Source organism: Osmerus eperlanus, chromosome 3 (genome assembly GCF_963692335.1).
Source record: "Osmerus eperlanus chromosome 3, fOsmEpe2.1, whole genome shotgun sequence".
Classification (NCBI taxonomy): Eukaryota; Metazoa; Chordata; class Actinopteri; order Osmeriformes; family Osmeridae; genus Osmerus; species Osmerus eperlanus.
The window spans coordinates 16,675,261-16,699,787 of NC_085020.1; the positions used below are offsets into that span (position 1 = coordinate 16,675,261).

Below are 24,527 nucleotides of genomic sequence, written 5' to 3' on the forward strand. Positions count from 1 at the left end.
AACGCTGCCGAATATCCAACAGCTAAAGCCGGAGCAAGAACAAGTTTTGGCGAGTTTTGTTGGTGGCCATGATGTTGTGGCCCTCCTCCCCACGGGGTTCAGGAACAGTTTGATTTTCCAGCTACGACAGCTAGCTCTGTTACAGTAGTGGTGAAGGAATTGGTGAACGCTAGCGATTGGTTATGGCAGATCAGAGTGGCTCTGGGCAGATCCAATAGTTTTAAACTTCAACAGAGTACCCGCCTACAAGGAAGTCAATGCTTGTCAATGGAGCTAGGCCAGACTCTGTACAAATGCAATGTACGAGAGTCTGGTTAGGACTAGGCTAGTCGTGATGTGTCGTTTGTGAACAATTCGTTCATTTTGAACGAATCTTTAGTATGACTTGGTAGTAACGAGTAGGCCCTAGTCTCTTCATCTCCCGTTCATATAATTTTCTAATAATAATCTAAGACAATTTTACTTGAATTGCACATTTGTGTGGCAGATCATATTTTTGGAAGAAAATTAAATACAGTAGCCTACAACATGAGTTTGTATGATTTTAAATAGTCATTTATCACACTGGCATTTAATTATCACAGCAACTTGAGAGGGTACGAATTCTCACTCTCCCGCAGAATCCCACTCCCCTACGCGTGAACGCGCACTGTCAGTAGGCTATTTAATTCATGTTTCATCAAAATATAAGTTATGTTGTGCTGCACTTGAGAGCCTATACGATTTGTAGCCTATGTCGTGCTACTCGTAAAATCCGAATGATTGTCTCAAGAAAATAGACGTACTTTGGAGCTGCAATTGAAAAACGATGGTGATGTCGATGTTGTGCTACACTGGCCTATTATCGGAATGAGGGTAATATGTGTATTATGTTGCTGTTATGTCACTGTCTGGTAAAAGCGAGCATCCTTTGTATTCATTTGTACGAATCACTTTTAGTGTATTCTCTGTACAAATGAAATGTACGAGACTCTGGTTAGGACCAGGCTAATTTGCAGGTCCCAAAGTCTGAAATTCATTACATATGCCTTATTACATAACAAAGTCTCAAGAACCTATAACGGCCGCCATATTGGATTTTTCTGTACAATAAAGATTAAGGAAACACGTTTTTTCGCTACTCCTCCATATTTGGTCAAATTTTCTTCAAAATTGCCAGAGATTATCTCCAGACTGAGCTTCACAAACGGCATTTTAGGAATTTCTGATTTTCAAAACCGTTTGTCCGGTACAGCAAATCAAAATCGGCAGCAAAGCAACCAAACAGGAAGTTGGATCATATTTCAGCAAATCTTTGAGATATCAACACCAAACTTGGTATGTCACGAGGAAGACACTACCACGTTACCATGTTTAAAGGTCACTTCATATCTCCAAAAATTATTGAAATAAAGCAAATTGAATTTATCGCTGACGCTAAAATAATGCTTTACACATCCGCCGGTCAAAAAGTGAAACTTTGATTCAATCACAAGTTCAAATGAAGACTTGAGAATGTTTAGTACACAAATCTGAGAAAAAGTTGAATGTAAGATGAAAAGTAGATTTATTGTGAATATTTCTACGGCTTCTACGTAAAGCTACGGCTTTTCCCCAAATCCTCTCTCCCTCTGCTCCTCAGCGCGCGCGCTCCAAATTCTCACACACACAAGGGGCCAGAGCCCTTGACACACGCGCAAGCTTGGGGAGACGCACACACAACATTTCAGGACATTGTGGGCTGGCCAAGTCCCCACCTTCACTCCTTGGCCTAATAGCCATTCTAGACTAGTAGCCATTCTGTGGCTAGTTTGAACACAGCTAATTATACTGTTAAAAGAAACAGAATGTCTTCTTCTTCAGAACTATAAAGTTGAATCAACCAAACACAGCTTGGTAATTTTATCGTCTTCTTTGGCACAATTAAACTAAGGACTAGACTTTTAAGATGGCATGACCAAAGCAGTTGGTGACAGAGAATTTCAGACAAACTTAAACATAGTGTTGCATTAAGAGTAGAGTCAAACAATAGAGAGTAAATGTGCTAATGGTTGTTGAAACTCATTGCTCTGAGTTGGTGCATGTCAATTTAGACAGAAGTCTATGAGTGGTGATATTTGACAACCTCAAACAGCATGAGTCTGCCACTGGGCCTAATGAAAAGGCTCTTGTCTTGATTTGCAATGCAGCTATGGGAGTTTCTAGACAATTGGGGTGCCAAGCTGGGGCCAGTTGTACTGTTAGAAAGGCCAGTTACATTAAACATTATTGTTGTCATGTAGTTTTCTTCCCAGCATTGCAGGCACGAACAGGCAAAAGCAGTGGTGCCCAGAAATGTTTCATAGGAGTGGCGAAAAAGAGAAGCAGAACAGTGGAACACCATCCCACTACCATTATCTCTTATTCACTCTCATCTGTGTTGTATATCTGTAACTGCTATAGTATGGGCCTATATGAAAGTTTCAAAGTGTAGTAGTGCAGAATAGAGGAACTGGGAAATGGGTGCTGATGTGGAAAGTCCCCAAAAACTTTAGATAAGATTGTATCAAGGACCAATTGGAGAAGAGGTCAAAGGATATTTACAATTGTAGTAGGCCATTGATATGTTTTAAAAGTTCATGGGTGTAATTTGTTGGATCAAAAGCCCCCACCCCCAACTCCAGAGACAATTGGAGTTGGGAGTCAGGTGGCTGAGCGGTGAGGGAATCGGGCCAGTAATCAGAAGGATGCCTGTTCGATTCCAGGCTGTGCCAAAATGACGTTGTGTCCTTGGGCAAGGCACTTCACCCTACTTGCCTTGGGGGGAATGTCCCTGTACTTACTGTAAGTCGCTCTGGATAAGAGCGTCTGCAAAATGACTAAATGTAAATTGATGACAGACAGGTGCTGACATTAAGCTAAACAGTCATGCGCTAAGAGCAGACCATTATTATTACAATTTGCCAATTTTCAAAGTGATGCCATTTGCTTCCCATTTGTCCCAAAATCCTGAAATTCATTACATATGCCTTATTTCCCATGAGGAACAAAAAAGCCTAAAGAACCTATAACGGCCGCCATATTGGATTTTTCTGTACAATAAAGATTTGTCCAAAACGACAAAAATTCTCAAAATGAACCGTAGCTCCGATTGACTTGAAATATGAAACTGATTTGTAAGACATATGTCTTTGTATAGGGTGATACGCACTAAGGAATATATTACAAAATGGCCAAATTATTAACATAATGGTGAATTTGCACCTGTGGCACATAATTCATGTGTCCATAAAAAAGTGCCACATTGACCTATTAACTTGATCTGTTCCACACATGACACTACAAAATGTTACCATGTGCAAAGGCAACTTCATATCTCCGAAAATTATTGAATAAAAGGAAATATAAAGCTAAAATAATGCTTTTCACATCCTCTAGTCATAAACCGAAACTTTGATTTAATCACAAGTTCATATGAAGACTTGACAATGTTTAGTACACAAATCCGACAAATAGTTGAATGTAAGAAGAAAAGCCGATTTATTATGAATATTTGAAATATCTTTGCTTGCTACTCATCTACACTGTCTGCCCTCTTAAGCCTTTTGCATGCGGGGCTCTTGTCCAATCACAGATCTGAATTATTTGACATAGCGGCCATTTGCAAACAAAGGCTTGCGCTAGGCTACCTATTATAGAGTTAGCTGTAGTCATAACTCATCATTTACTCTGAGGTAATCTAAGTACAAAGAAATAACCAGATATGCACTGATTTGTAGATGTGTTTATGCTATATATCTATCTTGCATCATGTGTACAAGTTTTGTTTTGATCAACATTGTGAGGCTACATTTGAAGTTACTCCGTGCCGAGTGCAAACAAGCCAACGTGCCAGAGCCTGTTTAAGGAGAGCCTTGCCACTCCCTATTAAGCCCCATTGTACCGAATTTGGTTGCAGTTCCACCAGAGTTTCACTGGGGGTAATCGCGAGCGAGTGCATGTTGAATGGGAGTCTATGGAGCTAAACGGCTAAATTTGTCTCTTTCGCCTGATTGTCGTTGAGAAATCGCCGATTTGATTGTAGTTTTTGCATGTTCAACATGGATTATAGGTCGAAAGTTGAATGAACGAGTACTTATGTCCTTTTGATTTCTTACATGCTGAATCGTTGTTGCCCATAATACGCTAGCATTCTGCTAATGAATGCTGATTGGTTAGTGAAGGACTGACTACGACCAGAGCTCCCGCTTGATGGCATCTGAAGCGGAATCAGAATGTCAGAGCATTAGCAACATTAGCAACAACATTAGCGAGCCAAAACTCTTTCTAGCATGTGTATTGACAAGGAGAGCCTAACCTGTCAGCTGTGTTGTCGATGCCTTGAGAGAAAAAAGGAAGTGACCAGAGCTTGCCGTAAAGCAGTAGCCCTGGTCGTACCATGTGTATGACGTCAATGACATTTTCAAAGGCTTTTTAGAACAGAAAGGCGACTTTAAAAAAATCTAACAGCCAGCAGTGTGTATTTTTTTGCCTCCCCTTTTGAATTCAGAATTCAAATTACTAAACAAAAAATTATATCCTGAGAAAAGTGGATTTTGAGGGGTATAGCTCCATAGACCTCCATTCATTTTGCACTCGCTCGTTAGCGCCCTCACATGGAACTGCAACCAGTTCAGAACCCGGAAGTTTCCCGAGAGTGGCAGTTCTCCCTATATTAGACATTCTCTGAGCGTGCTATAGACCAATTATCACCCTACGTCACACGACTGTCAAGCATGCTCAACTGCGCATGTCGGATGCAAAAGACGAACTTCTCCCGGGTATAATACACTTGGTGTCGATCAGGTCATCATATATCTCTGGCCACTGGATTTCAGGGCTTGACATTAACTTTTTGAGGCACTTGTCCTTTGGACAAGTACATTTACGTTTCATTTGTCCATGCAAGTCACTTGACCCCGATACCTTTAAATAGCCTGACCAAGTGATCGGGCAAAACTAGCGTGGCTAACGGAGGTCACTTTCTCAGGCAAATGACGATGAAACAGGCTCGGTTAAAGAAATCCGAGATGCTGGCTATCTTCAGCAGGCTCATCTACAAAAGGCAGTCCTCCCTGACGTTTTTAGTGTAGAATGGAATGAACGGGCAAAACTAGGCTGGCTCGGGCAAAACTAGCCTGGCTAACGGAGGTCGCTTTCTCAGGCAAATGATGAATGAAACAGACTTGGTTAAAGAAATCCGAGATGCTGGCTATCTTCAGCAGGCTTGTATCTACAAAAGGCAGTCCTCCCTGATGTTTATAGTGTAGAATGGAGTGAAATACAACATTGTGCACACTGCCAGTGAGCGACCCGAGTCTCTCCTTTCCCGGTTTTCTGCAGCCACATTGCGCGGGCATCCCGAATGTTTACAAACAAATAATTGGTCTATAGCCTATTGGTTTGTCTTTCCAACAGAAAACAGCGTCAACTGGACACCCGTAGGTAACTTAATGTCAGAGATTCAGTTTTTGTAGTTGTCAAATATAGAAATGTTTTAGCTGTTAGACTGGAAACCACTAAATGAAAGAACAGCTAGGCTAGCAAGCCAGATAGCTTACAGCAGTGCTACGATAGCTATTTCGTTGCAGTAAATGGGTGTGGGCACTCATCGGGCATAAACTCAAATATTGTTTCCACTATATGTTAATGGATTATGAGGTAGATCCAATTACATGATTGAAAACAAGGCACATCTGCCCATATTTTGTTAGTGAAACCGGGACAGGAATGTTCTTGGCAAGCTAACTAGCGACAGCGAGTTTGTTTCACTTCTCGGAAATAAGCTTGATTATTTAAAGATCCAGTAAAGTGGAATTCAAAACGAGTTTTAAGTTCACCACACCACAGAAGAATGTGTTATTAACTACCGTAAGAAAATCAGCACTCTTCTCTGCTTGAGACTGGGGGGGCGTGTCGCCTGAAGGAGCTGAAGCTCCGCCCCTCGCTGCCTACCTACGACCCAGATAATGGACGCTACGTCAAGCCGAACAAAACAGTATAGAATTCGAATTTATTTGTTCAATGAGTGAAACATACAGATGCATATAAATGAATTGTTCCCCTGAGCTGTAACACAGGAGTAAAAATGGACACCAGAGACGGCAGACAGTGAGCTCTCCAACTACTTCTAGCACATTAGCTAGGCTACCATTTCACCAAAATACCATCATTCTACACCGAGTAGCCTAATATCAAGTTAGCGGTTTGCACTAACTCATAGCAGAGATAACTCTGGAAAAGTTATCTAGTATAATTATAACAAGCACACAGAACTGAGTGATGAACTGCTGGCGGCGGTGGATGGTCCAGGTGCGACCGGAGGAGGAACGGCCAGGAGGGCGATGCTCGGAACGGCTCCGCGCTGCAAGAGAAGCCGTACGTCCCTGAACCCCATCTGTCTCTGGTCCATGTTAAAACTATCCGCTGTGAAATGGTCACTGCAGAGGCGGCTGTTGGACTTTATCGGAAGCTTTCCATCAGCGTGGCTCTTCACAAAATCAATCCACCTATTTTTCCTTTCCTCATCAATAGGGAAATTAAAAGCTAAATTAAATTAAGCGTTGCAGCGCAGCTGAAGTTCTTGCATCCAGGGAAGATGCAGTTGCGGGTGGATGGAGCAGGGCCGGATTAACGTATGGGCAACCGGGGCAGTTGCCCAGCGGCCCCCAGCAACCAGGGGGCCCCAGACGACATGTCGGGTAACGTGCACTGAAATAAATTACAATGAGCAAGTCAACTGTCCAGTGTTTACACACTCACTGTTTAAGCGCGACAAATTGACCAATTAAATCGTGTGAATATTTTCTACCAGACATAGTTACATACAAGACATAGTTACCCTTTACGATTGGTACAATGGTAAGGGAGGGTGGGTTTAATGTAAAGGCTGAAAAAATTAAGAAAAAAACGTAGCCTAGCTAGACAGGCAGCGCAGAAAAGAATGGATCGACGCACTCCTAGCGCTAGCGGGTAAGTTAAGCAAAAGCAAAAAAAGGAGAAAGAAGCGAGAGGAGCACCTCTTTTACAAAGTAGGATGCCTTCTATCGACAGCTTTTTTTTTTTTTTAAGGAGGTTGCTCATCAGAGGAGGCACCTGTTGCTAGTGCTATCTCGTCTGCTAATGTGAGCAATGAGGCTGACTTTTCTTGACTGAGGTGGACAATAGAAGGCGTTATTTTTGCCCAAGGGTAACCACTGTCAAATTATCCTGGAACGCAGGTAGCAAACGCATTGAATCGAACGTTCCGAAAACATAGGGTTATTATCCTGAATGTAGCTGAGAACGCCGCCTGAAAATATGGCACCGGAATTTTCAGGTCCATGTACTTTTCTTAGTTTAATAACTAGCGACTACTAGCAATAAATGAAAAGCAAGTATGCCAGTTAGCACGTAGACACTTACACCTTAATGCTATCAAATGTTGGTTGCAATAAACATTGAGAAAGTGTATGAAAATACTATTTATAGTTTTTGCTGCTTTGGCTAGGGCACCACTGGGAGACATATCTTAAACTAAAGTTTAGGTTGTTTTCTTCAAAATAAGGTATGTTTAGTCAATGTTAAAACATATACATTTTGAGAAAAATCAAGTTGAAGTCATGTAGATGAAAATCCCATAGGAATACATTGGAATCTGAACGTTCTATTGAGCAAAAAGTTGGTTTTTCCCTTGTAACTTTTCAGCATGTCGGCACCACATGGACACTTCCTGAAAACCTACATTAGGTCAGGGCCATATAAAAAGAGTAAATATAAGTAAATAAAGCAAGTAAATTTATCTTCCACTTACCCTACAAAAAAATCCACTTAAGAGGCATCTTTATTCATTATTAGGCCTACATACTATTATGCTCGCTGCTGGTATGTATAATTTAATTACATTTATAGATTGTGTGCTGTTCATTTTTCATTGGCTGCTGTAGCCTACTGAACAATCAATATTATTTTGCAATGGACATAGTTTTACATATATAACTAGCTGTGGTTGAGTTAATAGAAGGAGGGCTGGGAGGGGCCCATGATGCCTTCGTGCCCAGGGGCCCAGAATTTGTTCATCCGGCCCTGGGAGGGAGACATCCTGAAGCTAGCTAGCTAGCTGATGTAGGCTACAGTAACAGTACAGCAGGAGGAACCATTCAGTGATCTGACGTAGATGGGTCAAAATGACGTAGATAGGTAATGTTTTGGCGCTGCCCATTAAAACCTGATCTGAAAACGGAAGAGAAACTGATCTACGGTCTAACTCCACATTTCAGTGCGACAAAGTTTTCGCGCTTTGCTCATGCTTTCAGGAACAAATTTCACACGTATATAATGTACTGAGAAGCAAATCATGTCTCCCTGGTCTCCCTGGCATCCGAACTCACTCCAATTACAAAGACTTTCACGACCCAAAATTCTGAGCCTACAGGTCTGTGGGGAATCACTTTTTCTCCGAAAGGCTGCCCTCCTCAACCTTTTGGTTGAAGAATTCGCCGAGATGCAAAATGATTCACTAATTATAAACACAAAGGGGAAAAGCTAGGTACTTATCGAGTTCGGTTTTCTGTCACTTCAAACTCACGATCTAAAGGTCTAAAAGTGCTCAAACCTTCACCATAATTCAAGAGTAGTGTACTTTCACAAACCCAATCATTGTTTCTATCTTAAAATGTGTAAAAATAGGACTTACCGAATGTGGCTGCCTCCAACACGGCTATCAGGCAACTCCAGTTGAAAACAACCAATGGCCGCCAAAAAAAATGTCTATTCGTAATGGCGAGCTGCGATTGGAAGCGAAATAAAACGGGAGCTAAAAACCGAGGGTGGGGGCTTGGTCAGCACACAATTTTCAGAAAGCCTGTGTGTGTGTATCGCCATGCTCACGCGTCTGTCAAGTAGGGTGACCACCTGTCCCGCTTTGCGCTGTATCGCACAGCATTTTCAATATGCGACGTGCGGGGCAAGTGGTGATAATGCTGTGCGACACAACGCAAAGCGAGACAGGTGGTCACCCTAGTGTCAAGGGGCAGGATGAGTCTGAGAATTTAGAGCACGCGCGCTATGGAGCAATTCAATTGAATTCAATCATATATTGACAAATCAAGGTGAAATTGTGTATGGTACTTCAGAATGATGTCATCTTGAAGGCACAAAGGTTTGAAAAACCATCAGTCAAAATTATATTTGATTTATTAACACAAAGATATTGTGGCAATGTGGACATTTACATAAATACACTTCTTTCAGCCATTTTGTATTGCATTCCTTATTCAATTTGACTCTATAAAAAGACATGTGTTCTACAAATCTGTAACAATTTTCAAGTCGATTGGATCTATGGTTCATGAGGAGAAGGGTTTTGAAGGTTGTACCAAATTTGGACAGTACACAATCTATCATGGCGGACCTTATGGGTTCTTGAGGCTTTTTTGTTCCCCATGAGAAATAAGGCATGTATACCAATTTTCAGGCATTTTGGAATAATGGCGCGCTGGGGAAATCACGTAGACTTTGGGCGTGGCTTATAGCGCCAGCTATGGGCGTACATGGGCCATTAGCGGTCTGGGAGTAGTGAGTGACCTGTTGTATCATTGGGCCAAATTTGAAAAAATCGGGTCAAGGACTTTTTGAGCTATTGGGCCATTTAGCGGAGAAATATAATAATAAGAATACTAACAAAAACAATAGGTTTCCTCCTACCTAAAATTAAAACTATTTAACTAACAAACACAAAATTTACCATATGCTGATGGAAAGTACCAACATATGATGACAAATCACATACTATCAGCTCAACCTAGCAACAGGAGAAAACATGATTTTGCACAAGCACGCTGAAGAGGAAACGAAACTGAATTATCCAGGGGTCTCATTTATAAAACTGTGCGTAGGATTCTTACTAAAAGTGTACGTACGGCCAAAAGCCTAAAATGGCGTACGGCCCAAAAATGTCAGACTTATAAAACCGTGCGTACGCACACCTGTGAGCAATGTTCCCTTTATAAATCACAGATTACCCACAAGTGTGCGTACGTGAATCAGCATTTTACCCCGCCCTGAACACGCCCATTTTTAACCATAAATGGTCAATGCAAAGCACCTCATGAATGCTAATCCAGTACATTAATGACCCTGGCATGCGATTGTTCTTTACGGTGAATCATGGCGACCGGTGGGAAAACCCCCCCAAAAAAGCCAACTTCTCAGACACTGTTAGCCTATTGGTGATGGCCCGAAAATCACATTATTTGGTGGCCGGTGGATCACCAATAAAAAAAACACTGCGAGTGGCGTCAACTGTGCCAGTGATACCCCGAGTCGAGATACAATTTGAAAACAAAAGCGTTTTGTTATGAACAGTAGTCTATTAAAGTTTGGACTGATAACGAGGACGTAGCGTTGCGCAGGAGCTTAACGACTGTATTTCCAGTTTTTGACATGATGATATATGCACAGTATTAAAGAAATATATTTAGTTATACACTGTGTTCTGCAGTTATCTATAGGTAGGATATGTGATGTTATCCTGTATTCCATGCAGTCGGGGCATCTCCCCCTCCTGCACTCACGTAGTGGACAATCTGATGGTGAGACAGCGCTGAATTTTGATTTAAAATTTGAGTTGGATTGTACAAGAAGTTTATGGAACAATTATCACTCAGTACAAGTGCAAATAACACTGCTGGATTTAATCTTCATGATAATGATGAAATGGAGTGAAAAAACTGTGTGAGGAAAACAAAATATATAAATATTCCGAGTAATCGTTCTTCCCACATTTACTTTCTGCAGTCTGACTACAGTACGGTCATCTGCGTCGCCAATTCCCACTGTCTCCAAAATGTGCGTAGGCCTATGCATGGGTCAGAGTTTGCGTGGAGGACCACACATTCTCCCGTCAAATGTTTGTTTTATAAATCACAACCTTTGCGTGGGAAGTGGCGTACGCACATTTTCAGCCCTGTATGCAATGTTTATAAATGAGACCCCAGAACTGTTTGCAAACTCTGGCAATATTTATTTAATTTTCCTCACTGTTAAACCGTTGTTCATAGAAAAATAATGTCCCTTTTTGAGAGGGAGAATAGAAACATTCGGTGTAGCTGAGCCTTTACAGTTACAAAACCGAGACATTTTAAATTGTGGTTGAAAGTAAAATTGGTTAATTGCTGCATCCCTAGTACAAAGACCAGTGGTTTAGTTTGATAAATCCAACTGTTTATGATCTAGATGTCCTGGATTCCCTGGACCTGACCATGGATGAGAACAAGGAAAACCAAACTCCAGAGGGAGTGCAGGGTGAGCTCGACTGGGTACAACAATATAGCATGGATCAGGAAAGAGAGGAGCAGGAGTTGCAGCAGGCCCTGGCCCAGTCTCTCCAGGAACATGTAAGTTAAAATGAATCTAGTTAGACAAATTCTCATGTATCAAACATTCAAAACCTACTATCTTTTAGTTTCAATTCCACAAAAAATGTTTCATAAAAAGTTATCTTCTGTTTTTTTCTATCTCATGTGTTTGTCACATAGTTATCCTTATCTGTCAACAACTTTGGCCTTTGCTCAAAACAATTTGAGCAGGGTCAAACTTCAGAGAAGAATCTGTTCATAAAGTTCATACAAGGTTGTTATATAGTGATATCTACCTTTCAGATGTTTGTATTCTGCTTGTTTCACACAGGAAGCCCAGGAGATGAGAGAGGATGATGACCTCAAGAGAGCCACTGAGCTCAGTCTACAAGGTACAGCAGTCACAGAAGCCCTCCCCTCTGATTTGTAACACATGTATCGTGTTTTCTGAAAGGTCTTATTTAACCCTTTATTGAGTTATCATTGCCTATACCAGTGTTACTCAACTGGTGGCTGATTGTATTTCTGATACGGCTGGTAGGTGTTATGTAACTCTGTATAACTTGACGGCAAATCAACTCGAGCACCTTTAAAAATACAAGCGCACCATCGGAAGTGGGAGTCAGGTGGCTGAGCGGTTAGGGAATTGGGCTAGTAATCCGAAGGTTGCTGGTTCGATTCCTGGCTGTGCCAAATGACGTTGTGTCCTTGGGCAAGGCACTTCACCCTACTTGCCTCGGGGAGAATGTCCCTGTACTTACTGTACTTACTGTCGCTCTGGATAAGAGCGTCTGCTAAAATGACTAAATGTAAGTTTGGTAACTTAATAAAAACTAGAGAGGGTCGGTTGCAGGTGGGTCCGTCCCCAAGTTTTTCCCTTCTAGTGACATTTTCAAGCAGTTAGCCTATTCATATTGCATAATTCATTAAGAACCCCCTCTGAAACGAGCTCTACAGTAACAACGTTGTCACCGGCAGTATTTCAGATGGAATTGCGATTCAAACAGTACCGTCTGCTAACTGAAAATATGCCCCCAAAAAACGTAAATAAGTTTGACATTAATTTAGGGGGAAATGGCTAATTCAAAAGAAGTTTGCTACAAGCCAGCTAGCTGCTGTTGCTAGCCACACTTAACTGATTGTTTGAAAGCCCTGGAAATGAGAATGTTTCTTTTCACATAAAGTTTAGGCTGTGGCATTGAAGACAGCGACGCACCACACAAGCTTGAGTTTAAATACATTATTTAATGTGACATTACTTACTGTACATCATGCAAATCTTGAATTGCTTAAATGTATGATGCTGCTAGTACACCACAGCACGATAAGATACGCTGTTATGTGCAACATTCTTACTAGCACATCTATGCACGTCGTATATATGCGTCGTTGTTAACGTGTGCTGACGTTGTGACGTAGGCTAGCACTGAGTTCCCTTTGTGCACAAAAGGCACTTTTTGCTACAAAAACGTTCTAACCTCCTAAACCGTGCAACGGAACGTAAATAAAAACACAAGCAACGCAATCGAGACCAAGACGAATCTTTTGACACAGGTGTTGTCTATGTATACCAAATCTGAAATGCAATACCATCAAGATCCACAAGGGCCTTTATTTCAAGCCAAGGAGGGAAGGGAGGGGGCTTGGTGAGCCTACCCATTCCAGAAAGCCTTGTATCTTTGTGCATTAGGGCGTGGCCTGCAGCATCACCTATGGGTAATGGTGGGCCATTTGTGGTGTGGTAGTTACTCTTGGCCTATACTATCAATGTTTCAGGATTTTGACAACTTTTTACCATTGCATACAAAATCAGAAATGCAATACCATCAAGATCCACATGGGCCTTTGCTAAAGACCAAGGAATGAGTGGGGGCTTGGTCAGCCCACAAGCTCCTCAAATGTTGTGTGTGTAAGTAAGTAAGACTTTATTTATTTAGCACATTTCATACAAGAATTGCAGCTCAAGGTGCTTTACATAAAATCAATAAAAACAATAATACAAGTGATAAACAATTCAAACAAAAATAAAAATCCCAATAAGATCTCTGTTCATGAGAGAAACCAACTTTAAACATGCATCTTAAAAGTAACAATAATATAATTAATAAAAGTAGGAAAACCCTTTTGAGATAAAATTACTTAAATGCTTCGGTAAAAAGGTAGGTTTTAAGCTGTCTTTTAAAAATGTCTAGAGTGTTTGCTTCCCTAATATTTATGGGTAATTTGTTCCATAGTTTTGGGGCGTAATTGACAAAGGCCAATCTTCTTATGACTGCTTCTGGTGACCTCTAATAGGCCTGCATTTGATGATCGCAGTGTTCTAGCTGGTGTGTAGTTTATAAAGGAGTTAGCAATGTAGCTAGGTCCTTGTCCGTGTAGAGCTTTGTATGTGAGGAAAAGGACCTTAAAGTCAATTCTGAAGGTAACAGGGAGCCAGTGTAAAGTAGCTAGGACAGGACTACTGTGTTCTCTCCTTTTAGTTTTGGTTAATAATCTAGCTGCAGAATTTTGAATGAGCTGTAGTCTTTCAGTGGTTTTCTTGGGAATACCAGTGAAAAGTGCGTTACAGTAGTCCAGCCGGCTGGATATAAAAGCATGAATTAACTTCTCTGCGTCATTTTGGTTTATGAATGGTCGTACCTTTGCTATATTCCTCAGGTGAAAGAAAGCTGTTTTGGTCACTTTATTAATGTGAGAGTTGAAATTCAAATCTGAGTCCAGGATTACACCGAGACTCGTCACCTCTGGTTTAAGACAGGGGGTTAAACCTCCAAGATTCTTAATAAGCATCTCTCTTTTGGATTTGGGGCCACATAGTAGGACTTCGGTTTTGTCTTCATTTAATTTAAGAAAGTTAGCGTTCATCCATTTGTTTATTGCCAACAGGCAGTTGGTAATGGAATTGATGGCCGTTGCATCGTTGGGCTCAGTGGATATATATAGTTGTGGGTCATCTGCATAGCTATGGAAATCTATGTTATGTTCTCTGATTATGTCGCTGAGTGGTAACATATAAAGAGAAAAAAGTAATGGACCTAAGCAGCTTCCTTGAGCAACCCCGTAGCAGTTCTCATGTTTCTTGGACCTATGGTCACCTAAACTAACATAAAACCCAATAAGCTTTTCCAGTCTATTGATTAGGATGTCGTGATCAATTGTATCAAATGCTGCACTGAGATCTAACAGGATAAGGATAGAGACTTTATTTGCATCAGAGTTTAGTCTGAGGTCGCTAATTATTTTGGTGAGCAGTTTCAGTACTGTGATATTTCCTGAAACCTGACTGCGAGACTTCCAGGATGTTATTTTCTTCAAGAAAATAATTTAATATGACTAAAACTATCTTTTCCAGTACTTTACTAATAAATGGAAGGTTTGATATTGGTCTGTAATTTGCAAGTAGACTGTTATCCAATTTGGGTTTCTTTAATAGGGGCTTTACAACAGCTGTTTTGAAGGCATCTGGGAAGACGCCAGTTCTAAGGGATGTGTTTATAATCTCTAGCACCGGACCTGAGACACTATCAAACACTCGCTTAAAGAATGTTGTGGGTATAGGATCAATATCTGAGGTTGTGGAGTTAGATTCGCTGACAATTTTGGAAAGTTCACTAAGTGTGATACAGGTAAATGTGCTCATGGTTATGTTGCAGAATCTACTGATGTCAGTTTCGACCCCACTATTAATAATACTAGCTCTGATCAAAGTTATTTTGTTCTTGAAGAACAAAGCAAGCTCTTCACATTTAACTACTGAGGATGGAGGTGGAGCAGGGACAGTGTTTAGCATCTGGTCAATGGTGGAGAAAAGAACTCTGGAATTTCTGGCATTTTCTGTAATAATGTTGGAGAAATATTCTCTCCTTACTAGACGGATGGTTTTGTTATAGGTGGTTAGTGTATCTTTGTAGATATTGTAGTGGATAGTGATCTTTGTTTTCCTCCATTTTCTCTCTGCTGCACGGCATTTTCTTTCTCTTTTTCAACATTTTTATTTCTCAGCCATGGGGAGGTTCTGCTTGTGCACTTCTTTTTGGTTTTCAGTGGTGCAACAGAGTCTAACACAGATAATAGTGCATCATTGAGGTTCTCTACCATTTCATTCAGAGAGCAATCATGGTTAGTCGGCTCATATAGAGCAAATTGTTCAGAAAATTTCATCATAGCTGTATCGTCTAAATATCTTCTATGTACTAAGAATTCTTTTTTGGTTTTTGTTAGGATAATTTCCACATTAAAAAGTATATAATGATGGTCTGAGAGGGGTAGATCAGTTATTGAAATATTATTGATATTTAGTCCAGTTGTTATCACTAGATCTAGTGTGTTTCCGTGTCGGTGTGTTGGGTCTGTTATGTGTTGAGTTAGATTGAAACTGTCAAGGAGATTTAAGAGCTCAATAGTTCTTGGGTCTGTGTGTGCGTCTCACCAAGCTCGCGCGTGTGTCAAGAGAAAGGCTGAGTGTGTGAGAATTTGGAGCGAGCGCGCGCGCTGAGGAGCAGAGGGAGACATTACATTGGAAATTTCCATAGCAATTAGCCAAGCATGCATGTTTCAAATATTCACCAAAAATCGATTTTTCATCTTAGTCAACTTTTTCCCAGATTTGTGTACTAAATATTCTCGAGTCTTCATATTAACTTGTGATTGAATCAGAGTATCAGATTTTGACCGGTGGATGTGTAAAGCATTATTTTAGCGTTAGCGATAAATTCGATTTGCTTTATATCAATCATTTTTGGAGATATGAAGTTGCCTTTTCACGTGGTAACATGTTGTAGTGTTGATATCTCAGAGATTTGATCCAAATTCCTGTTTGGTTGCTTTGTTGCCGATTTCAATTGGCTGTACCAGACAAACGGTTGTGAGGATCAAAATTATTTTTCGCGAGGCTTGGTCTGAAGATCATCTCTGGTCATTTTGAAGAAGATTCAAATACACAAATTGTAGGAGGAGTAGGCTTTCAAAGGGTTTTGATAAAACCGGAAATTGCGGAAAATCTATATAACCGTAGGGTTATAGGGTATATAAAGGGTGTGTTGAACTCGTCCTGATCCAGGAAATCCAATGGTACCTCATTTTTTTAAAATCGGTCATACGGTTCAAAAGTTGCGTGTGTAAACACAAGTCCAACTTTGACCCGTTGGTGGCGCTAGAGTGGTCTAATGGGAGACATGAAACTTGGTGTGAATAAAGAAGGTACTGTCCTGAATGAGTGTGCCAAATTTCACAAAAAGTTACCATATGGTTCTAGGGGCTGCCATTGACTCCCATTGCACAATAATAAAAATTATAATAAAACTAACAATAGGTTTCCTCCTTACGGAGGAATCCTAAAAAGAAGATATATGTGAGAGAACAATGGTTGTGCTCGCCTGAGCACACCCAATAAACGTTTGATTCGACGCACACGTCCGGGACACACCCGCGACACACTTGTTGAGGAACACTATCCTATACAATATCTTTGACACAATTCATTGAGTACTGATCAAAGCAAAAGAGAAAACATGGCATCCATCATGATCATGATCTTATAGCCATTAGCTTGTCATCAAAGGTAGCTAAAGAAGCTAAGAAGATGACTAACTTGCTCATGAACCTACTTATTGTACTGTCAAGCCTTTCGAGCCGTTATATTACTTTGTATAGTTACAGTATATTATAGTAATATAACTCAATATATTTGTTTCTTTTTTACTGCAGCTCAGAAATTATCTTATTTATGGTGTTTATTTGTCTTTTTTTAAATACAGTTGACAGGTTTTTGAATCAAAAATATTTTTGTAGCTAATTGACCAATAGAAAATTATTTGTCTCAATGTATAACGTGACTCAGTTTACAACTTTGCCTATACTATGCAAAGAGGCAAATAAAATGTCTGCCCTTTTCAGGCTTTCTGTCTTGATGCGTCAAATCACAAGAGAATATTTAGCCGCCTTTGACATCACAAGCAGTAAAAACTCCCTCTGGGGGAACAGTCAGCAGATTTAGAACTTGTATGAAACTTGTGAAAAGGTTAAAACTGCACTCGTAGTTCACACATATGGGTTTTGAACTGAGGCCTGTTCCATAAAGCGAGTTTACTTTACTTAAACTATTAGCGTCATGCATGATGTTTTGATTTGGTGCGGCTGGTTTTTCCCTAGGCTACTTATGCTAGCGCGGTGGTACTAGCTGTAATGTTTTGTATGTAGGCTGTGTTTGTCTGTACAAAGGACGATCCCATCTAGCCTGGTCCTAACCAGACCCTCATACATTACATTTGTACAGAGGGTCTGGGATCGCTCCATTGACGAGCGTTAACTTCCTTGAAGGCGGGTACTCTGTTGAAGTTTAAAACTATTATGGTTTTGGTTATGGCAGAACTCAGTTCTGCTAGCATTCGCTATTGCCAACTCCTTCACCACACTACTGTAACGGAGCTAGCTTCCGTAGCTGACTTTTCAGCTACGGCAAACTTTTCCCGAACCCCGTGGGGAGGAGGGCCACAACATCATGGCCACCTATAAAACTTAGCAAAGATTGTTCTTGCTCCGTTGTTGTTCTAATGATTAAAGGGGTCATTGACTTTTTGGGGGAGTATTTCACACTGTTCCTTAAGGTCTCCGAATAGGGTATGTAACATTGGTTGGGCTGAAATTGGCCCGGGTGTTGTTCTATGCGGTTCTATGCAGGGCATCCAAAGGTACCTCATTATTGAAAATAGCAAATATGATTCATTTACGTATGTAAACACACCTCCAACTTTGCCCCGTTGGTGGCACTAGAGTGCTTGAGACACTGGCATGACACTCTGTGAATGCTTCGGTATCCCCTGCCAGAAGGCAATGGGGTAAAAAGACTGAAGGATGGGTGGTAACAGTCTCTTAGAATTCTGCCAGCTTTCTTGAGGCATTGTGTGTGGTAGGTGTCCTGTAGGGCTGGGAGCTTCCTGCCGATGATGAACTCAGCAGACCTGACCACACTACGTAGGGCCTTGCGGTCCCTGTCTGTGCAGCTCCCACACCCCACTGTGATGCAACCAGTCAGTATGCTCTCTATAGTGCATCTGTAAAAGTTAGTGAGGATGACTGAGTCCATGCCAAACTTCTTCAGTCTCCTCAAGAAGAAGAGGCGTTTCCGGGCTGCTTTGACCACCTTGTCCGTGTGAGCAGACCAGGTGAGATTATTGCTGATGTTCATCCCGAGGAATCTGAAGCAGCTGACCTTCTCCACTTTGGATCCGTTGATGTGTAGGGGTGCATGCTCCTCCTCCTGCTGCCTCCTATAGTCAACAATCATCTCCTTAGTCTTGCTGAAGTTGAGAGAGAGGTTATTGTCCTGACACCATGATGTCAGGGTATCAACCTCCTCTCTGTAGGCTGACTCGTCACTGTCAGAGATGAGGCCCCACGATGGTTGTGTCGTCATCAAACTAAACAAGGAGGTTGGAGCTGTGCGTTACCGCACAGTCGTGAGTGAACAAGGAGAGGGCTTGGCACACAGCCCTGGGGGGTGCCTGTGTGGATCAGTGTGGATGAGGTGCGGTCACCGATTCTCACCACCTGTGGCCTCCCCGTCAGGAAGTGGAAGATCCACTTGCATAGGGAGGTGCTTAGTCCCAGGTCCACAAGCTTGGAGACCAGTGGGCTGCCATAGACTCCCATGGCAGAATGATAATAATAACAAATCCTTCGCTGCTTGGCACCTAACCATAATAATATTAATAATAATATAATAATAATACTAACAAATCCAATCCTTCGCTGCTTGGCCCTTAATTAAATGGCACTAACTCTACAGGGCCATCATTTAGCATTGTATTCATCGTGCTAGCTTTTAGAACAAGTAGGGGAATCTCAGCTAATATTGCATGTGTAACTTTATGCAAACTATTCTACTCAGTAATATAGATAGCAAAGCATTTTGTAACTCACCATTCAGTGACAAATTTAAAATAATTATTTTTAGATGGCAGGGATTCCGCTTTGTCCTCTGATTCTGAATCAGACGGCTCAAACATATAGGGCTGGATTACGCAGCTTTATTGCCCCATATTTGTGTGTTACTGTTGCCATGAGATTTACATAGGCAGAACTGTCATTCATGGAGATGTCAATCAAAACATGATCTGCTATGCTTACAGTCTTGAGAAATGGTCTAAACAGAAAAATGACTAGGTTTTCTAATAGTTTTAAACATTTATTTTCACTCAGAGTTTTGTGGATGCTTAATGAGATGCAAAACCTTTATATCATATATGCGTTTTCACTATTTCAAACCAAGTTTCCTGTGGCTTTAAAAACTCAAAAGTTGCTGGAAGCACATACTCTTTCTTCCTCATTGAAAAAGTCTGTATTATATGAATATGCAAATATCCCAGGCCACGCGCATGTCCCACAACCGCTGCTTGCGCTAGGTTGACCAGTGAAAGAGCAGTGCGCATCAAGATGGCTTCCACAAGTACCTTGGTATAATGCATGCTGATTAGAAGTATGTCAATAGGGATATACCAAGCAAACCAGTAGTGTCTAAACAGTGCAACGCATGCAATTTCTGGTGGACCCACCAACCAACTTAATGGAGCTGCTAGTCGCAGCTAATAAACTAAGGCATACAGTTAAGCCCAAAATGATTCATACCCAGGCCAAATTTATTGTGGTGACATTTTATTAGACAAATAGGCATCTTCTGGCTGGAAATTAATTTTTGCTGACTGCCCACAATTCATAGCTTTGTGACATGAAACACAAGGGTTACCAGGGGAAGCCCGGGGCGAGAGAGAAATCCCGGCAAACCCGCCTCATAAGACAAGAAATAAGAAGAACGGTAAACAAACAAGCATGGAAGGAGCAACCAACCCTGACGTGAACATAGTTAGAAATTAAAGTTAACATGTCATTTTAAACACAAAGCTCATTGATGGTTAATATAGCCAGAACTGTAGGTTGTGTAGGTTGTCCTTCAAAATATTATATGCTTTCATCAGATTTGATCCTACAACATTACTATTTTGCCGATAATGCAGCAAAGTGCAGTCTCATTCCGATTTATAGCATTTTGAGCCTTTGCAGCCTCTTGCACTCAATCACTTACTAGTTGATGTCAAGTAAGTCTGTGAGGGTTCAGGGCTTGGGGTTTAAGGGGAACATTGGGATTGGGGATCAAAAGCTGTGGCTCAAAGCTTTCAGGGGATCAACGATGGGGATTAACAATGGGGATCGAAGCTTTCAGTGCTGTCACTGCCTCATGTTTAGTCAGTTGCTCAAAGACTTATGTTGCTATTTTTTGTGTATATATCAATAAACAATGTTCCAAACGGATGGTGATTGGTATTATTGTGTGCTCTTTACAAAATTGTTAAATTAAAGGTCTTAAATTTCATTCTGCAAGGTATTTAAAAAGGTCTTTAAAAGTCTTAAATCCAACTGTCCTAAACCTGCAGATACCCTGAATAGAGACTGCTTAGGTCTAGAAACCATAGGTGCTACCTTTATCCTATAAGTCAGGATGGAGCCATACTATTGATTAAGTTGATTATAGGAAGGACTTTGTGACAGACATGTATACTGATTGGATCAACAGATGTCACCTCTGACCTTAGTGAAGACAGTGACCATTGTGGATGGACCGATTACTTTTGATACTATAAAATAGTATGTTGAAGGATGTTCCTTGGAGTTCAGGGCCATCAGCTGGGTCGTGCTGGTGTCTGCTGTATTCTCCAGGTCCACTATAGAATGTTATTTGCAGCTGTATGAAACTGTCTTTGTGTTATGCTAGATGGAGCTGTATGGAGATCAGAACTTGTGAGATGCTGCTTGGGTGTGCGCTACTTTCTCTCAAAAACGTGCACTACATGGTTTAACCCTGTGTTGTTTTCTGACTTGTCAGACTTCAACAACTCGTTGCCAGAGCTGCTGTGCTCTGATGAGGACTCTGGGAATGAGGACGTGCTTGACATGGAGTACAGTGAAACTGAAGCAGAGGACCTGAGGAGGAATGCGGAGGTAAACTGCCCCCTCGCATTGCCAGTGGCTCCAAAATGTGATCTGGTCTATTCAGAACAATTCTCACTCAACCAGCACTTGCTTATTAAACTTTGATACCAGGTTGTGTGAACACCTGCACAGGCAAGTGTTGACCACAGGGCTAGAATAAATGTATGCATATTCTGTTGGTCTGCAGGTCCAGTCATCTCTGATAGAGGTTTAGGGTTTAACTAGAGATGCACTGATACTACCCGTTGGTAGTCGTATCGGGACAATCCCACATGGTCAGAATCAGAAGGGGTTTTTTCGCCATGAAAGTTTGCACAGACAAGGAATTTGCTTTGGCAGGAAGGTGCATACAATAAACATATAGGGACCAACAATTTTAATATGTGGACTATCTATACTAAGGGTACATAAACTAGCAGTACTAAGTGGAATTAGAATTAAATAAAAAATACAATAAAATATAAGTTTCCAAATAAAATATAAGTTGTTAACACTCATACTTGAAATCTGCATCATAATTTAATGCTTTCAATTACGAGGACAATAATGACATTGCCTGTAAAGTTTCTGTGAAATTAACAGCGGACCTAATTATAGCAGATATGGTGCCCCAGAGTGCTAAAGAAGTAATGCAGTACACCCTCTTTAGGCCCCCACAACTCGAAAATGTCTATCAGCGCCCTGCACTTGTCACTTGTGCGACTCATCACATATGTGTACTCAGCCAAGCTAGATAAGATAACAATGTTGTCAGACAGACTATTTGTAGCACACACAGCACACCATTTTAGGGGCACCAGCAGAATATCTCGATAACGATACATATCATGATATGGCACAATTTATTTAAATTCAACAAATAAATATTTTAGATAAAATGACCACATGGAGGCCAATTTCTCAGATAAAAAACTAAGTTACAGTAAAAGAAAAATACATTTACTCAACAAATAAAAAGTACTTACTCATATTTCAGTAAGGCTCAAAATTGCGGCCATTTTGTCACATATGCACCCGAAATGTTATCTGTGCGACCTCAATATATATTTGGGAGTGTAGCAGACTACTTGTACATAATTCAATGGACAGGTTCAAGTGGAGACAGCACCTTGAGCGCATTGAGTTTGACTAGCTAAGTTTTCTGTTAAAAAAATATAGTCTTTGTAGACCTACTTGAATCAACGACGCACAAAGCTTTGTGCCAAAAAGAAGTTTGCTGACTTCCCGTCTTTCCAACTTCTTATAGGAGCATTTGTGCTAGTGCAAATAATTGTAGTGGCGCAACATGTTTTCAATTCTCTTACTAATGACATAAATCTGTGTGTGTGTACACATTAGAATGGGTTTAGTTTCCCACACTCATCTCAAGAACAGGGCACTCTGAAAACTTCATATTCCGCATGTGTCCTCTTTATAACGGAGTGCAGTGCCGGGATTGACATTGTTTGGATAAGCATTTCGATATCAAATAATTGAAGACATTACATTTTGTGGCGTAGAAAATAGCAGACAAATTAAGGCTACATAATCATTTCATGAATGTAGGCTACCACTGCATTGGTTATTAGACTAGAATAGATGTGGAGGTTGAACAAGTACTTCAGAGATGAGAGAATTTCAATTGTGATCTGAGAAATATAGGTACCAAAATCACTGAGAAGAAATGTCATCACCAGCTGCATCACGGACACTGCACTATCTAATCTATAATTCCAGGAATCTGTGTGTATGTGCCACCAATTTTATCACAGGTTCTATGCAATAGTTTATCTAATGGCACAGTAGTATATGCTGTGAGCTGATAGTGACTGGTTCACCGTTCTATCCAATGTTACATAACCAATTAAACTTAATCTTTAGATTCTTAACTTTAATGCAGATTTTAGATTGGTTAATATTAGTGTTTCCCACAGAATGTGATTATATTTGTGGCGGTAGGCGGGGGCGGAGCCAGACGTTATAAACATTTGAGTCTCAGCCCAAACCTATGTCCTAGTATCGGTTAGATGTGAGTGTAGTTAGGGACTAAAAAATCTAATTGGGAGTCAGGTGGCTGAGTGGTTAGGGAAGCCGTCTAGTAATCAGAAGGTTGCCAGTTCGATTCCCGGCCGTGTCAAATTACGTTGTGTCCTTGGGCAAAGCACTTCACCCTACTTGCCTCTGGGAGAATGTCCCTGTACTTACTGTAAGTCGCTCTGGATAAGAGCGTCTGCTAAATGACTAAATGTAAATGTAAATTGCATTCATTTGAGCGCAAATGTTTGGAGCTTTAGCTCATATTGTTATATTTGCCAAATGTATTTAACTATGAATATTATTACATTTAATTTTAATGAATCAGTTTTGGACATATTTATTCATAGAATTATGATAGGCCTACTAACCGTTCGTAAACTCCGGATTGATTCTCTGGCCGTCTTCTCTGAGGGAAAAAGCTGTTTTTCCCACGCATTGATTCAGAGCGTGCACGGAGAGAGGGGGCCCATTCACAGATGGCTTCGTTGTAGTGAGAGAGAGAGAATGCAAGCGTGGCAAGAAGGGGCTGAGCGCATCAATTCTACACCCGTGTCTCTCTTTGAGAGACACAGGTGTAGATTACATTACACACGCAATTGAATAATCACTCACAATCTGGCAGACTCGCTCCCTTCTCTTTTTCAACATAAGTCAAATTTGCAGGTTGCACTTGTGCGAGTAGTTGTGCAAGTTGTTACTCGCAGTCTCAATAAATGGTCGCAAAATGCGTTTGGTCGCAGTCTAGAGCCCTTATGGCACAAACATTTCTACATTTTGAATAATAAACATTTTCTTTGAGGAATTATAATGCTGCCCCCCCCTTCCAAATAGGTATGTCCCTCCCCATCTTGCAGGGGTGTTTTAATCATAAATAAGGTTTCTGAATGGGGTTTTGGGTTGTTGTAAATGAAACTTATCCTTAGTCCTGCATAGCTGCATAACTCTTAACACTTCCCATCCAGAGTGGAGACCTGGCCAATTCTTTTAGACTCATCAGTGTGGTCAGTCACATTGGAAGCAGCTCATCCTCAGGTATGAACTCCACTTCAGTCTATTTATATGTCTGCCGCTCACTGGCCTATTGCTAAATACTGTGCAGTAGTTGTATAACATGCATTGAGCCACAGTTAGTACACTTTCCAAAGGCATTGACATAATTTTAAATTTGAGCGAAAGTGTTAATGTACATTATCC

At 40.9% G+C, this 24,527-nt stretch overlaps 1 protein-coding gene across 4 annotated transcripts in view; it reads left to right on the top strand.

Moving 5' to 3' along the window:
- Window positions 1–24,527, top strand: part of usp37 (ubiquitin specific peptidase 37) — a 119,830-nt gene that overhangs the window by 93,556 nt on the left and 1,747 nt on the right. For all 4 annotated transcript variants that reach the window (XM_062457459.1, XM_062457458.1, XM_062457460.1 and 1 more), the window contains 4 exons: window positions 11,212–11,372; window positions 11,665–11,725; window positions 21,211–21,326; window positions 24,296–24,365. In XM_062457459.1, the coding sequence (XP_062313443.1) occupies window positions 11,212–11,372; window positions 11,665–11,725; window positions 21,211–21,326; window positions 24,296–24,365 (408 nt within the window). The remainder of the gene's footprint in view (window positions 1–11,211; window positions 11,373–11,664; window positions 11,726–21,210; window positions 21,327–24,295; window positions 24,366–24,527) is intronic.